Source organism: Molossus molossus, unplaced genomic scaffold, assembly GCF_014108415.1.
Source record: "Molossus molossus isolate mMolMol1 unplaced genomic scaffold, mMolMol1.p scaffold_m16_p_5, whole genome shotgun sequence".
Taxonomy (NCBI): domain Eukaryota; kingdom Metazoa; phylum Chordata; class Mammalia; order Chiroptera; family Molossidae; genus Molossus; species Molossus molossus.
The window spans coordinates 108,503,535-108,520,164 of NW_023425388.1; the positions used below are offsets into that span (position 1 = coordinate 108,503,535).

Genomic DNA, 16,630 nt, shown 5'->3' on the forward strand with positions numbered 1-16,630 from the left:
CACTAAGAGGTCACTAAGAGGTTCCATTCCAGTCAGGGCACATGCCCAGGTTTGGGGCTCGATCCCCAGTACGTGGCGTGTGGGACACGGCTGATGGATGTTTCTCTCTCATTAATGTTTCTATCTCTCTCTCCCTCTCTAAAATCAATAAAAACATATTTTAAAAAAAGAACTAGTGTTATAGCTATTTCTCAGAGAAGAATTTGCCAGTGAAACAATCTGGGCCTGTTGTTTAATTTTTTTAGAAGATTTTAAACTATGAATTCTATTTCTCTCTCTCTCTCTCTCTCTCTCTCTCTCTCTCATTTATATAAAATGTATATACATAAAATGATTATATATATAGAAAATGATTATATATATATAAAATGAATCAGTTTATTTCTTCTTGAATGGCTTTTGGCAGTTTGCTAAAAACTGTTACATTTCATCCATTTTGTTGACGTTATGTGTAAAGAGTTGTTCAGAGTAGTCCCGAATTATCCTTTCAATGTCCCTAAGGTCTGTCATGACATTCCCCTCTTTTTTTTTTTTTTTAATCCTCACCCGAGGACATTTTTGCATTCATCTTCAGACAGAGCAGGAGGGAGAGAGAGGGAAGAAGAGAGAGAGAAATATCGAGGTGAGAGAGACACATCAACTGGCTGCCACCCACATGACCTCAACCGGGGCTGGGGACAAACTGCAACAGAGGTACGTGCCCTTAGCGGGAACCAAACCCGGGTCTCTCACGACCGCAGGCCGACGCTCTAACCACTGAGCCAAACCGGCCAGGGTTCCTCTCATTTTTTATATTGGTGATTTGGATCTTTTTTTTTTTTTCTTTCCGGTCTACCTAAAAATTTATCAATGTAATTGACTTTTTTTTTTTCCCAAAAAAAATTAGATTTGGGTATTGACTTTTTTCTGTTATTCTTCTAATATCAATTCCATTGATGTTTTTGTTCAGATCTTTTATTATGCTTTTTTATTATTTTCATTAATTTACTTTTAATTGAATTTATTGGGGGTGACATTGGTTAATAAAATTATATAGGTTTTAGGTACACGATTCTATAATACATCATCTGCATATTGTATTATGTGTTCACCTTTTTGCTTGTTTTAGGTTTAGTTTATCCTCTTAATCTTCTAATCCTGGAAGGTTGATTGTTGACTTGAGAATTTCTTTGTCTTCTAATATAAGCATTTAGTGCTGCATATTTATTTCTGAGCACTGCTTTAGCTGCATCCTACACATTTTGATGTTATATTTTCATTTTCCTTTACTTCAAAATATTTTCTAATTTCCCTTGACTTTGTATCTTTGAACCATGGATTATTTAGAATTGTGTTTAGTTTTCAAGTATTTGGAGATTTTTCAGTTATTTTTTTTATGTTATCAATTTCCAGTTTAATTCCATTATGGTCAGAGATCACATGTATGATTTTAATTCTCTTAAATATGTGTAGGGTTTGTTTTATGACATGGGGTATTATCTATTTTTTTGTATCTGTGTGCACTTGAAAAGAATGTTTATTATGCTACTATTGGTGGAGTGTTCTATAAATGTCAATTGGTTAATTATATTGTTCAATTCTTCTATATTCTGGCTGGTTTTTTGTCTATTTGTTATACTGATTACTTAGGAAGGAGTATTGCAATGTTCAGCTGTAAGTTTGGATTTGTCTATTTCTCCTTTCAGACTTCCAAGTTTTTGCTTAATGTATTTTAAGGCTGTGCTGCATATTATACAGTCATGTGATGCATCTTATACAGTCATGTCTTCTTGTTAGTTGACCCTTTTATGATTAAGCAATGTCCTCTTTATCCCTGAGACATGTTCCTGCTCTGAAGACTGTTTATCTGATGTTAATACGACCATCTAGTTTCAGTTTAGTATTGGAATAGTACATATTTTAAATATATATATATATATATATGTTTTTTTTTATCCTCACGCGAGGACATTTTTGCATTTATATTCAGATAGAGCAGGAGGGAGAGAGGGAGAAAGAGAGAGAGAGAGAAACATTTATGTGACAGAGACACATCAAGTGGTTGCCACCTACACCACCCCAGCCGGGACTGGGGGTGAACCGCAACCGAGGTATGTGCCCTTAGCAGGGATCAAACCTGGAACTCTGGCCAACGCTCTAACTGCTGAGCCAAACCGGCCAGGGCTGGTACATGTTTTTTACATCTTTTTTCTTTCTTTTATATTTTACCTACCTATATTGTTATATTTAAAGTGTGTTTCTTATAGACAGTATATTAATATATTGGTTGAGTCTTATTTTTATCCACTTTCATAATCTGTCTTTTAATCGATATCCTTATACCATTTAAATTTAATGTAATTGTTGATATATTGGGATTTAGATCTACCACCTTCTTACTGTTTTCCTGTTTGTTGTCTCATTCTTTCCCTCTCCCACCTCCTTTGAAATTATTTTTATTTGTCGTGTGTTACATATAATCTTTTGGATTTTTCACTATTGTTCCTCATTGTTTAGAATTTTTCATTGTTTGATCTAGAAATTATAATATACATTCTTAACTTTTCATGGTCTACTTTGAGCTAATATTTTACCACCCAGGAAGAATGTGGCCTTTCAGGGACCTGCCCACTATTGCTGCCCTCGTCCCTCCGCTGTCTCAGGATCGCCTGCTGTCGGGAAGAGAGAGAACGAAATAAACAACGGAAACAAACACGGGATATTTCCCCCACTCTTCCGATCCACAGGGGCCCCCTTTCTTGTTCTTTGTGTCAGAGAAAGACAGCTTTTTCTGTCTTCTTTGTTGCAGTTCTGGTCTTTGAACAGCATTTGAGCCCAGGTCAGGAGGTGCCAGAAAGGAAAAGATGAAAAATTAATGCCAGTACTCCAAATTCTGGTTTCCTTTCGACATCTAACTACAGCCATGAAGTTTTAAGAGCCTTAGATGACTGTTACATGTATTCTCCCCCGGGCGCTTAGCTGCAGTCACAGGGAAAGACGTGGGGACCATTCCGTCCAGAACGCACTCACCCTGGCCTGCTTCAGAGCGTTGCTGGGGTTACTGTAGGGTTGGTGCTTAGAACATTGAGAAAATCAGGAGTCTCGTTTCATATTGTTCTGGCTAAAGTATCATTTCCATCTTGACAGGTGACATACGGTGGAATGAGTGGCCAGGATTAATTCAGACAGAAATGTACAGATCAGCTGGCTTGGGTTTTATTATTAGATGGAGAGGAACAAACGTTGAAGTGTTTAAGAGTAGCACGGAGGACACACTGGGGATTCCGCGCAGGATTTTCAAGAAGATACGCCCAGTATCCCCGGCACTGTTATCAGACGAAGGCACTGGTTCTCAAACTCAGTCACGCACCGGAACCCTGGAGTGCTGGCCAGGACACACATCCTGGGCTTCCCCCCCAGGGTTTCTGAATCAGAATGTCTGGAGTGGGGTCCGAGGATCTGCTTTTCTAGCAACTTCCCAGATGATGTTGATGATGCTGGTTAGGAGACTACTCTGGACTAAGGGTTTGGCTAATTTAGCTTGAGAGTATTCATGCCCAGGGTCAAGTTCCTGTCATCCACAACTTCTTCTAACCATCAGGAGGGTAGCATCTTACTTTCTGAGTATGAAAAACCAGTTATTTTAGTAAAATGCTTTTGCTATCATTACTTTTAAAGCAGTTCTCTGAAGTGAGACAACCAAAATTAATATTCTGTTATTGCGAGAATGTTATAAATATGAGCACTGCATCACATTCAGAAAATACGTAAAGCCTTACTTTAAACTTATTTTGTTTAATCTACCTGTTATCATTCAGTGTTTTCTATATAAATTGGATGCATTTGCTGCAGATATTGGTTTTGCAGTACTAATGGTTTTCTACATAAAAAAAATCCTGAAATGAAAATTTAAAAAATAAAATTGCTGTTTGTAGATTTCATCTATTATCTAAAGATAGAACTATTACTTAAAGTAAGCACCTAAATTGGATACTACTTCATGATAACAGGCTAATAAATTCTCTTCAATAGAACAGAATGTTCATTGTTTGATAAACTTAATCAATGAGTGAAGTCTATTGATATTGATGTTCTCAGGCTTGTATTGGGGAAGATAAATTAGAAGATGACGAGTGGAAAGCAGCTGGTAGTTGTCAAGAGAAAGACCGTTATCTCTGGAACTGAAAAGATTCTGTACACAGAGCAAGAATGTGAACGAGCCCAGATGGCACAGGAAGGAAGTTCACGAGCTGCTAATTCCTAATACTGGTTGTAGACCTAGGATACTTTTAGGTCAACAGTAGGTTACTAGACTCAGCCAATATCTCTCATAGATTGATGTGAGCAATAAATATTTGGAGTTATAAACCATTTTTTAGAAAAACCTGTGGAAAATAGAACATAATTTTTAATGGGGGTTGGGATGGGAAATATAAAGTGTGAGACTACATTCAGGTGAATGCATTGGTTTTCTATGTTTAATGATAGAGGGTATTTCTCAGGCCTGTCAACTGATAAGAAAATACAAAATACACAAATTGGTACGAAATCAATACAAAATAATAAGATTTATATATATTGATGAAATTGTGCTAATTAAATATCAGAAAGATCCTCAGCAGAGATTATATTGAGAAAGAAATAGAAGTATGTTCTAGAAAGAATATAATGCTTTTCGTGAGCATTTTCTTTAAGAAGCTTATCATTTTGAATTCAGAAATAGCAGCTGGCTGTAAAATTGATGACTCTAGTTATTACATAAAATGAACTAAGTTCCCCAAAGACTAGTATTTCTTTTTATTTTTCATCTAAGTCATGTTTTCACAAATACAATTAATTGATAATACTGTGTGTGTGTGTGTGTGTGTGTGTGTGTGTTCATGCACCATAGGCTATAAAAGAGTGTTTGGATAAGAAAAGGTTCATAGTTGGTCATCTGAGTATTGTTATAGCAACATCTGTTGAGTACTTACTGTGTGCCTTAAATTCTTTATACAATGAGTCTAGGGTTCGATTCCGGCCAAGGGCATGTGCCTTGGTTGCAGTTTGTTCCCGGCCCTGGTTGGGGTCGTGTGGGAGGCAACCAGCAATGTGTCCATCTCACATCGATGTTTCTCTCTCTCTTTCTCTCCCTCCACTCTATCTTGAAGATAAACAGAAAAATATCCTTGGGTGAGGATAAAAAATAATTGAGGCATAGAGATATTGAATTTATTGTTCAAGGTCCCACAGCTAGTAAGAGAGGGAGGAGGGCTGGGATCCACACCATCTACCTCCAAAGTGTGCATGCTGCCATGCTGTTAATAGTCCACTGAAGCCAATCATTAGCACCTGTGACACTGGACACGCGAAAGGAAACCACACAGAACGCGGCTAGATACTGAGGGAGCTTAATTAAATGTATTCCTCTGCTGTATTGAATTGACCTATCCTCACCTCAGTAATAAACGAAGTCTGTAAGCAGGTATTTTTAACTCTGTTGTTGTTTAAGATTAAAAATATTACTAAGGACAGTTCTCTGTTTATCTCTGTGTGCATTCTCATCATGGCTATTATTTAAAACTGTGTAGCCAGTGGGTATAAATAATTTAAAAAACAAAATTCTAGCATGGCATATAACAGGAAGGGGTCATGAACCAAAAACAGAATTTAAATATTCAACTAAAATAATGGTTAGTGGAGACAATGCCCTAACTGAAAGTTACTCTGCAAAGGACACAGGCCAGTGTGTACAGTGTTTTGTTTGCTTGTTTGATTTGTAAAAGAAGCCAATATCCGGCTGACTAAGATTCTGAATAAGATTGGGAGATGGGTATGAGGGGGACAAATTCCCATAATTCCAAATTCCTGTTGAGGAAAACAAACCTCCCCGCCTGGCTACTTGGGACCACGGCTGACCCCGTTTACCTCCAGCTGTTCTGGGTCACAGAGGAAAAGGGCACCGATGACCCTCCATGCCGCAGGAGCAAGTCAGCTAGTCTTTATGGATGAAGATTTCCCATGCTTGTTTTTAACAGGCTCGTCTTGGTTACAAAACCTCATCTCTTCTCCCCAGAGGGTGTGCTGATGATGACAGACTGCGGGCGTCAGGAATCAGCTCATTTCTTTAGGGTAGCAAAAGAGTTGGGGGTGCATGCCCTGGACTCGATGCCTGGGCTGGGGTTTGGCTCTGAAGCCCAACAGTGCGGTGACCCTGGGTCACTTTGCCAGGCCTCACCCACCCTGGAGGTGGCTCCGGTTATCATGCCCATTTCGTATCTTAAAGGCTGAGTCACAGGAGAGTTATGTGCCTTGCAGTGTATTATCTAGCATTTGGCACAGAACAGCACTCGATAAAAGCTGGCTGTTACTGTTTGAGATGTTAGAAGCCAAATCTGGAAGCCGTAGAAGCCACCTCCCTCGAAGGCACGTTCTCACGCGTCTGGGACGCACGTTCCGCGTCGCTGCGGTGTGCAAGGAAGAGGTGGGTCCAGCATGCCCATCTGGGGGTCCCCGGAAAGGTCTGCACGGTGGTACAGGCTCCACTGTCATGCCAGTAGTGCCCTGCCCCGAACCCAGGACCGGGTTACCGCCCACATTAATTCCCTTGCCAGAGAGCTCAGCCCTGTGGTCTTGGGGCTCATTTGTAAGCATGTGTACCAATGTGGTGATAATGCGGTTTACTGGCCTCTATCGGCAAAGCTGTGTTTTCTGGCAAAGAGCAGAGCTCCTCCTTGGAGACGGGAAGTTGGTTTTCTTCCCCGCCAGTACGAACGTATTCCACAGAAGGAAGGACAGAAGGTTCCAGAAACCTTTTTCTTTTTCTTTTTCCTTTTACAAGAAATTATTGCATGAAAGTATTGTATTATTTTAAAAATAAAATAGAGCAGCTTTAGGCCAAGAAGTTTGAATGTGCTGAAGGCAAGACTTCCTCAACGGAGAAGTTATTTCATACAGGTTCTCATCGCTGTTTCAAAGTCACTTCCATCAAAGTGTGATTCATATTACTAATACAACTTTTTTCTTATAAAACGCTGCATCTGAATCCTACTTTAGTAGTTTGTGACTAAATGGAAAATTTTATAGGAATGAAAAAAATTAACTTAAGTTTTTAGTAAACACCTCGAATTTACATACCTAATAATTTAAGATGGAAAGAAACGTAGAATCAAAACAATCAAGACAGAAAGGCAATGTAAGTGTATAAACAAATCCCACAGCCGGCGAGGGTGCTTGGGCTCAGTCAGCATCCCACTGGCCTCCTGCCCCTTGCATTTCCACATTGTGGTTTGAAAAAGCTCTGATTACTTATACTCTGGTCTTTTTTGCAGAGTCTGATATGGAAGCTGGTTAATGAAACTCTGTTCTGTAAACAGAAAAGGTCTCGTAAAAGATAGACAACTTTGATCTTAGTTATATGTGGAATCTAATCAACAAAATAATTGAACGAACAATAATAGGAACAGAATCATAGATACATGGCACAGACTGACAGCTGTCAGAGGGGAGGGAGGGTGAAAAAGATGAGAATTTCTTGGATACTGTTCTGTAAACCACGGCAGAGGAGTGGAGCATATGCTGGTGTCATTATAACATGGCTGAGCCGAGTTTATGTCACGCTTGTATGTTCCTTTGTATGTGTACGTCCCACGCTAACATATGGTCCCGTTCCTTTAGGCGTATTGTGTCATGTTCTACTCCCCCTACACCCACCCAGTGCACAGAGACCCTTACTCCCCCAGCCAGCGCCTGCTCCCCTCTAGCCCAGGTGCCAAGGAGTTCAGACGGAACGCTCACCTGTGCCTGACCCCGGGCAACCCCAGTCCAATCTGGGGTACTTCACATTAGCCCCAATTCCACTGGGGTCAGCAAGTTCTCAAAGCAGGGCCCCGAGGCAGCGGCAGCGGCACTGCCTGGAGTGTGGTAGCGATGACCCCAGACAGCTGGAGCTCAGGGCCCAGGCGGCGGGGCTAACGGGCCCGCGGCGGGTTCTGGTGCTCCCTCAGGTTTGACGGCCACTGCTTTCACTTTGCCCGGCCGCGCGTGTCCCGACGGCCTGCACGGACTTCCTGGGTCTCGGGTCTTTAGTTTCTTCCTCTGATTTCCTCGTGACTGGGTCTCTGTTCTCTCTGACCGGGTTTCTGCCTGGCGTTCAGATGAACTCTAGTTCCAGCTGAGATTCCCACCTGGCCTGTGAGACTGGAGCCCTGCCAGGTGCTTTCCTTCAATACATCAGTCCCTGCCTTCATTGCTTTCCCTGTCTGGCTGGTAGCCAAGCTTGGCACTGAATCACTGGGGCCATTCGAACCCAGTCCCCCCTGGGGCATCTCTGTGACCTGGAGCCTCTTGCTGTGGCCCCACAGGCAATCCTAACACTGGCTCAGTCGACCTCCAGGCCCCTCTCCCGTGGAGGCTGTGGCTCGCGTCACTGCCTTTCATTAGCCTGTCCCGTAAGCTCAGTAACCGTTCTAGCCTGCCCACAGCCCCGTTATGATGTGCACTCTCCCTGCTGATGCGGATACTGAGACTGCACAAGCTAGGACACCTCGGTGAAGTCAGCGGGGGCCTTTGGAAACCACTGTAGGGGAGTTGGGTAAACACTGCAGGATAAACCTGTTACTGATCTGCGGACAACCTCTTCAGGATCAAGATAACAGTGGAACAGTTATATCTGCGTTACTTTAAGAAATGTTGAGATCCTTTTAATTTTTGAATATTCTGAGTTACCTGATAGCATATTCGATACTTTGTCTTGTGGGGGTTGGTATCCTCTAGTTTTCATTTCCCAAGCCCTAATCTTTCCATGCATGGATCCACCTGCTGAATTTTATTTTCAGAAATCTGCACACACCGCTCTCTCCCAGTTCCCGGGGGACCCAGTCCTGTAGGGTTTAACGCAACGTGTGTGCTCTTTGGGGGCCTGCGGGTGGCCGCCACGGCAAAAGAAACTGCAGGTCACCTTTTTATGCCTGGAAAATAATTCGACAAGCGTTTCATAACACGCTCCATTCACCTTTTGTCGAGGCTCTTTTAAAAGCGTAGCCAGTGCTCACAATACATCCAGAAGCCCCTTTTCCTGAATCTGGTTTAATGCACAGCTCTTGGCCCAGTTTAGGCATCAGCTTTTCTTATACTAAACGTCTCACCCTAACTAAACTCCCTGCATCTGCTTCCGCTTTGTCCAATGGAGAGAAAATGATCAGTAACTGTGTAACAAAAGAATGTTACATTTGTGATTAGATTCATTTAATTTTTCATGTAGCAATTGTTTTTTCAGTCCTATGACGTGCCAGACACTGTATGGTGCTGGAATAAGAGTCCTGGTCTGTAAGGATCCTCAGGGATCCTTTTCCCGTTAGTCAGATATGGTGTGGATTTGCCTTACAGAGAACCGGCGGGGACCAGGAGGGATCCTGGGATCGAGCACCATGCATGGCTATGAGAAATGCAATGTGATTCATCTGAAAGTACCATTACACGCTGGAATATGACAAGAGGATCCTTGTCAAGGAAACACTTAAATAAAGGTAGCATTAAAAAATAGAATTACCCACTTTCACAGTTGGCACAAGCAATCAATTTTTCTTTTTTTTTTTTTTATCTTCACCCGAGGACATTTTTCCATTTTTTGTTCCAATAGAGTGGGAAGGAGGGAGAGAGAGAGAGAGCAAGAGAGCGAGAGAGAAACATCGATGTGAAAAGGACACATTGAGTGGCTGCCACCCAGACGACCAACCAGGGCCGGGGACAAACTGCAACTGAGTCACGTGCCCTTAGCGGGAACAGAACCCGGGTCTCTCTGGACCGCAGGCCGACGCTCTAACCTCTGAGACAAACCGGCCAGGGCACAAACTCTGAATTTTTGTCAAACCCCCTGCCAGACGCCTACTCAGGCCCGCCGCAGCCCCCTCCGGCAGCACTGACTGGCCGCCCTTCCCGAGGCCTTGGCAGAGCTGCTTTGTCTGAGCGCGTCTGGAGCCTCCCTCTGGCTAACCTGAGGCTCGCGAGCATGTCTCAGTGTGTCCCGTGTCCCTCGTTCTATCTTAGGTGCTGCGAGGAATTAAAAACAAAATAAACATGCTGTCTCCTTGGTGCCACAGCTTTTTCTGTGTAAATCCTATTGGACTGTGAGTATCTTGAGGACGAGACCTGTCGTTACTCATTGTCGCAAACTCCGTAACATATCAGGGTGTGCTCCGTAGTGTGAATGGAGGAATGCATAGATACATCAGTCACTTGTAGGAGCAGACGGGGCAGACGGCACCCCGAGATTCCTAGGACTGGGGAAAGTCGAGTCGGTTGGCGATGGGTCATGTCACCCTGTGACTGACGGTGGGCTTCTCCCCAGGGAGCCAGTGCACAGACCTGCCCCTGACCTTTCGGCCAAGTCAGCAAGTCCACAACTGACGGCGCAGCCAGCCCCCTCAGGACGTCGCCCGTGAGACAGTGCCACTCACCTGATCTGAAGCCAGGTCAGCATGGGGGTCGTCCCTCCGCCGAACACCCAGACCGTGAAGAACACCAGCAGCAGCGTGGTCGTGAACATCATCTGCTTGGGCTGCGAGCCCGTGTCCCGAATGGCCAAGGCGAACGCGATGGCTCCTCGCAGGCCTGAGGGGAGAAAGCAAACAGAAAGGAGAGAGAGAGAAAATAAATATCTGCACAAGTCTCCCTCTCCTTTCACTGAATTTACCTGTATAATTTGCTAACAAACACAATTACTTTTCAAACACAGTTACTTTCTATACTTTAACTTTTCACTTAGAAATATGTAGTGGTAGATTCACAGGCAGCTGTGAGAAATAACAGACTTCCTGTGTGCCCTTCCCCCAACGGCAGCATCTGCAATGTTAACACAGTATCACAGCCAGGATCTTGACACGGATGCAGTCAGGATCCAGTGCATTGCCATCACCACACAGATCCCACATGTGGTCCTTTTATAACCACGTCAACTTCCCTCCTACACACTCCCTCTTCCATTTCTGGCAATCAGTAATCAATGTTCTATTTCTATAATGTTGCCATTTTAACACATCGCATACCGCATAGAAATCTCTAAGACATACGCCAGGGACCGCACGTTTTTGGACAAACTTTGCACGTTAGGTTCTGAGCTGCACTCATTTGAACCAGCAGATGTCCACTCCCTAGCTACTTCAAGAATACAGAATGGTGTGCTCGAACTTCGACCCTCAGGGCGAAGAGTCACAAATACAATAATCTCATATTACCCTGAGTTTCAAAGACTGAAATAGTTAATGCAAGTGCAAACCCGAGTTAACTCGTGCGCAGTCCACAACATTTGGGCAGGAAAACACGAGTTAACTTGTGAGCGGTCAAAACTGTGTTAAGAATGCTATATAAATGAAATCATGAAGTATGTAGCCTTTTGGAATTGGCTTTTTTTCACCCGGCATAATTCCCTGGATACTCATCCAGGTTGCCAAATATATCAGTAATTTGTTCCTTTTTATTACTGTGGTATGGCGGCTTCAGTTTGTCTAACCGTCCGCCTAAGGAAGGACATCTGGGTAATTTCCAGAATGAGGTTGTTACAAATAAGGCGGCTGTGAGTGTAAAGATAAGTTTTCATTTCTCCGAGGTAAATGTCCAGGATTGCAGTCACTGAGGCAGATGGTATTTCTATATTTTTAAAAGAAATTACCAGACTCTTTTCCAGAGTGGCTGTAGATTTCACACTCCCACCAGCAAGGTGTTACCCAGCTTCTCTGCATCCTCACCTTTATTCAGTGTTGTCACTATTTTTTTATTTTAGCCATTCTGATAGGTTCATGGTAGTAGCTCTTTGGCTTCAATTTGCATTTTCCTAATAACTGATGACACTGAATTTTTTAATGTGCTTATTTGTTATATTTATATCCTCTTGGGTAAAATGTCTCTTCATGTTTTTACTTCATTTTCTAATTGGATTGTTGGATTTTGATTAAGTTTTGAGAGTTCTTTAAATAGTCTAGATAATAGACCTTGGATGGATATATAGTTCCTCCCACTTTGTGCTTTTTATTGATGAAGTCTAGCCTGTTGATTTTTGCTTTTATAAATTATGTGTTTGAAATCAAGTCTAAGAATTTTTTGCTTAGGTCTAGGTACCAACGTTTTCCCCCATGTTTTAAATTTTTTTTCTAAAAGTTGTATAGCTTTACATTTTACATTTAAGTCCATGATAATTTTGAATTAATTTTTCTACAAGGTTGGGGTTAGTTTTGTTATTAATAAATGTTTAATTGCTCCATCGAATTGCTTGTGTGTCTTTGTCAAAGGTCAGTGTGTGTATATTGTGCCTCTGTTCCCAGGTCCTCTGTTCTGTTCCATCGCTGGGTGTGTGTGTCCTTCTAACAGAACACTGCGTGGTTACTGCAGACATGCAAGAGGCCTTCACATTGAGAGTGACACATTTCATTTTGAAAATTATCTAGGTCTTTTGTTTTCCCACAGAATTTTAGAATAATATTGTCTACATCTAAAAAATATCTTTCTGGGCACATTTGCTTTGGGAAAATGGAATGTGCCAGATGGCAATTAAGAAAAGCTTATGGACCCCTGAAACTTAATAACTACATATAACATTGGAGAATTACTCCAGCCTGAGTAAATACTTTTATAAAGTCCATAATCTAAACTAACTTATTAAAACCTGCATTTTCCTGTTTTATTTTTCTTCTTCATTAACAACACGTTAATTGACTTTTCATGCCAAAATTTCAAGTCAAAGTGTGATGACATTAATATAAACAGACATAGACTTTGAAGAAAAATAAATAAAAGCACAAGTAGTAAAGTAAAAATTAAATTAAAAGCCTCTTGCCCGGCTGGTGTGGCTCAGTGGTTGAGCACCGACCCATGCACCAAGAGGTTGCCGGTTCGATTCCCAGTTAGGGCACATGCCCAGGTTGTGGGCCTGATCCCCAGTGGGGGGCATGCAGGAGGCGGCCAGTCGATGTTCTCTCTCATTGATGTTTCTCTCTCTCTCTCCCTCTCCCTTTCTCTCTCTCTGAAATCAATAAAGAAAAAAAATTAAAAAGAAATAAAAAGCCTCTCTTGAGCAACACAACATTCTCAAGACATTTCTGGGCGCTGTTGTATCAGGTAACAGGACAAATAAACATTATAACAACAGTAAGTGAAGTCAAAGACATAGTGATCTGCTTATTTTTATAGACGTGTTTAAATCACAGAGGTAAAATTTTAGTGGTCTACTTTTCATAATATTTAGTGTATCATCTAGATTTCTAAATTTCCAAATCTTTATTTGTACATTAAAAACATCTGAGAAATTGGATACATAGTAGGATGAGGGAAACTCGAACTAGCCTGGCTTTTATCCCTCGGATCCCCACTCGGAACACAAGGCTCCTTTATAATCTCCAGGCTGAGAAAACGCGGGGACAAGCGGGGGCCGAGGGCCGCGTGACACCAGAGAGCCTTCCAACGCTTTGCCTGAAACCAAAGGCACAGAGAGAGAGCTGCCTGCACTCCGGTTATAAAATGCCTTCAAGGAACAAGATGTAACGGAGGAAGGAAATTATTCTAAATCTCCATGTAGACAGGAAATGGCCTGAAGACAAGGAACATAACTTCTGAAGGAGATATTAATAAAAAGGTTCTTATACACCGGCGCCTCTGCGCACCGGAGACGGCCGCGTGGGAGAAGCCCCGTCCCGGCGGGAACCGCTCGCTTCGACGGGCAGCCCCGGGGAGCGTCTACAATCTGGGGCCCGGGGGGACACCCCACAGTGTTCTCTCTGAGACGCGAAAATGGTGTCGTTAGAGGATGAAAACCAAGGCACAGTCTTACAGCCGACTTCTGTGCCCGAGCCTTCGCAGGTTTCACCGCCGTGCAGGGCGCGAGGTGGACAGTGACCTGCTCATGTTCTCTCTTCCTCCAGCTGGAATGCCCTTCAGGGAGCATTACCCCAACTTCGGTGGTGAGTATGGGAAGTATTGGGTGATACGAGTCTAAATCTTTTTTTCTTTTTTCTTTTTGGTACATGCTTCTAGCGGGAACCAAACCGGGGACTCTCTGGTCCGCAGGCCGACACTCCAACCGCTGAGCCAAACCAGCCAGGGCATGAGTCTAATCTTTACTGAATATTTATGTGTGTGCCCATTTTGAATTTTTGTGAGAAGAAAAAGAATAGAAATTAGAATCAAAGTTAAAACTTACTATATCATGCTTATTATAAATTCTTTTATGTTAGATACCAAGGACAAAAAAACCCACACAATCATTTATATTCCTAAATATGTTTAATAATGTATTGCTATTATGTTAAACTAGCATAACTGTGTTCTTAAATCTAAATTATCTTATACATGAGTAGTTCTTGATTTAAAAATATACTCAACGTTATCTATTATTCTGACTCTTATATATATGTATGTGTGTGTATGTATCTATCCTATACATATCCTATACATATCATGTTACTCTATATTTACAGAATGCAGTGTAGAGGTCTCTAAAAAATGAAAGTCCAGTCGCTGCCTTGTGCTGGTGGCAGGTTGAGGACTATTGCTAATTAGAGCCAAACTGCAAGCTGTTGACCAGAGGGAGCCTTCTCCATGTAATGACCGCCTCACAAACCCATAGAAGCAGAGTGTTTGGGAGAAGGGACCCTCGGTCTGGAGCCCTGGTCACAGATGGCCCGGGGAGCATGGGAAGCATGACCCCGAAGTGAAGTTCCCCAGACAAGAACTGAGGCCTATGTCCCGCTCATCCTTTCTGATTCCAAAGTTATCTGTCATACATTTAGAGCCCACGTAATTATCAATCAAAGGCCATTCAGTGCTTCTTCATTCAATACATGCATGTCTTCCTCAATGATAACAAAATACCATAGACTGTGTAGCTCCAACAGCTGAGATGTATTTCTCTTGGTTTTGGAGGCATGGTGACCAAGGTCATGGTCGGTCCTGGTGAGAGCAGTCTTCCTGGCTTGCAGAAGGCCCTATTCTCGCTGTGTGAGAGCAAGCTCCGTGGTGCACGAGCCCTGTCTTAGGGCCCCGCTCTCATAACCTCCCAAAGGCCCCATCTCCAAATACCATCACATGGGGACTAGAGCTTCAACATATGAATTTGGGGAGGGCACAATTTAGTCTGTAGCAGTATGTATAGATGACGTGCTATGTGGAGGTTCTATGCCTACTTATCCTATCATCTTAACACAGCAGATTTGGGAAACACAGGGCTTTAGGACTAAAATAAATTACTTAGGCAACCAACAAAATACTAGAAAGACATATACTAGAAATGAAAAAATTACTATTTACTCGGATTCTTTGAGCAAATCACGATTTCTAAAGAACACAGAGCATTTTGCCTAGAAACTCAGCAAATTCAGAACTGACGACTGAGTTTTTGTTTAGTTTCATTTTATGGGTTCCTTGGCCCTTTGGACTTACCTTTCTTTTTCTCTTTGTTTTATGTACTTTGGGGGTCGGTAAACTATACCACTTCATTTAGATGGGTTTACTTTGCAGAGATTTGACATATTTCACAGTTGGTTGGAAAGTTAGCATCATCTTGGGGGAATAAAAAAATTGCCTGCTGTTAAATGTGGCTTCATTTAAAACTGTCCTCTAAGGGATCCTTATGTTAATTATGTTGATGTTCTATTCATAACAACAGAAGAGTAAGAATGTCACCAAGGAAAGCTTTCTAGCAAGGACCCCTGCTGCAAAGCATGTGCATTTTCCCGTTATTTTTAAAAAGCAAAAGTGAAACAATCTGTGATACATTTGCAAACGTGTTTTGAAAGATGAAGGTCAGATCCAGTTACATTTAAATCAAAGCAATATAATGATTTTTAGTGAAAGCGAAAGCAATAGGCAAAAAACTAAATATTTATTGAGCACTCACTCTGTTGTGCACAATACACAAGACAGAGTGGGAGTGAGTTGGGGGGAATGTAATGATGAAGAAATTTGGAGGCTAGGATGACCAGGATCTAATAGGATGACCTCTATTCTAGGACTCAAAAATGACTACAAAATGACTCTCTTAACCAGTAAATTGTGTTGGGTGTAGAGTATGCTTTGCATGTATAGTCTAATGAAGAAAAAAAAAAAAAGATGGATAAACTCCACGAGGGCCCAAATTATGACCATTATCAAGAGATGTGTTATATTTAAGGCACTGAAGTTATTGGTAGGTTAAAGAAGTCTTTGCTTACATGATTTTCTATACCAGAATTATTTTCTTCTATTCAAATTTTCTCCAGTTCTTTCTTCTATAATCCTCACCCAAACTTCACCTAATTTCAACTGGTCTTTAGAGCTCAGCTGAGCCACTGATTTCTCTACAAAGCCTCCTCTGAGGTCTAGGTCTTGATTGGGCTAACATATTCCTAGTGCAACCGGTGCTAGCCCTATCAGGGAATTTGTGACACTACATTGTAATTGGCTGGCTGTTCGTTTATCTATGACACTAGAAAAATGCCAAGCACATAATAGGTGCTTAGTAAATATCTGTTGAACAAATTGTGGACTATAAACGGTCCACATACAAAACCTGATGAGCTCAGGGGAGGCCTGCATGGTGGGCTTTACAAACTGAAAGACCAAAAGCAAGCACACAGTGAGACAGCAGAGGGACTCGGGCCTGGGGAATGGAAAGTGCCAGGTAGCCAGGAAGCCAAGTTAAGACCAG

At 42.1% G+C, this 16,630-nt stretch overlaps 1 protein-coding gene across 1 annotated transcript in view; it reads right to left on the reverse strand.

The window, feature by feature from the left end:
* The window catches only part of SLC9A9 (solute carrier family 9 member A9), a 595,026-nt gene that overhangs the window by 184,049 nt on the left and 394,347 nt on the right, over positions 1 to 16,630 (reverse strand). The window contains exon 12 of the mRNA XM_036243492.1: positions 10,416 to 10,569. Within this exon, the coding sequence (XP_036099385.1) occupies positions 10,416 to 10,569 (154 nt within the window). The remainder of the gene's footprint in view (positions 1 to 10,415; positions 10,570 to 16,630) is intronic.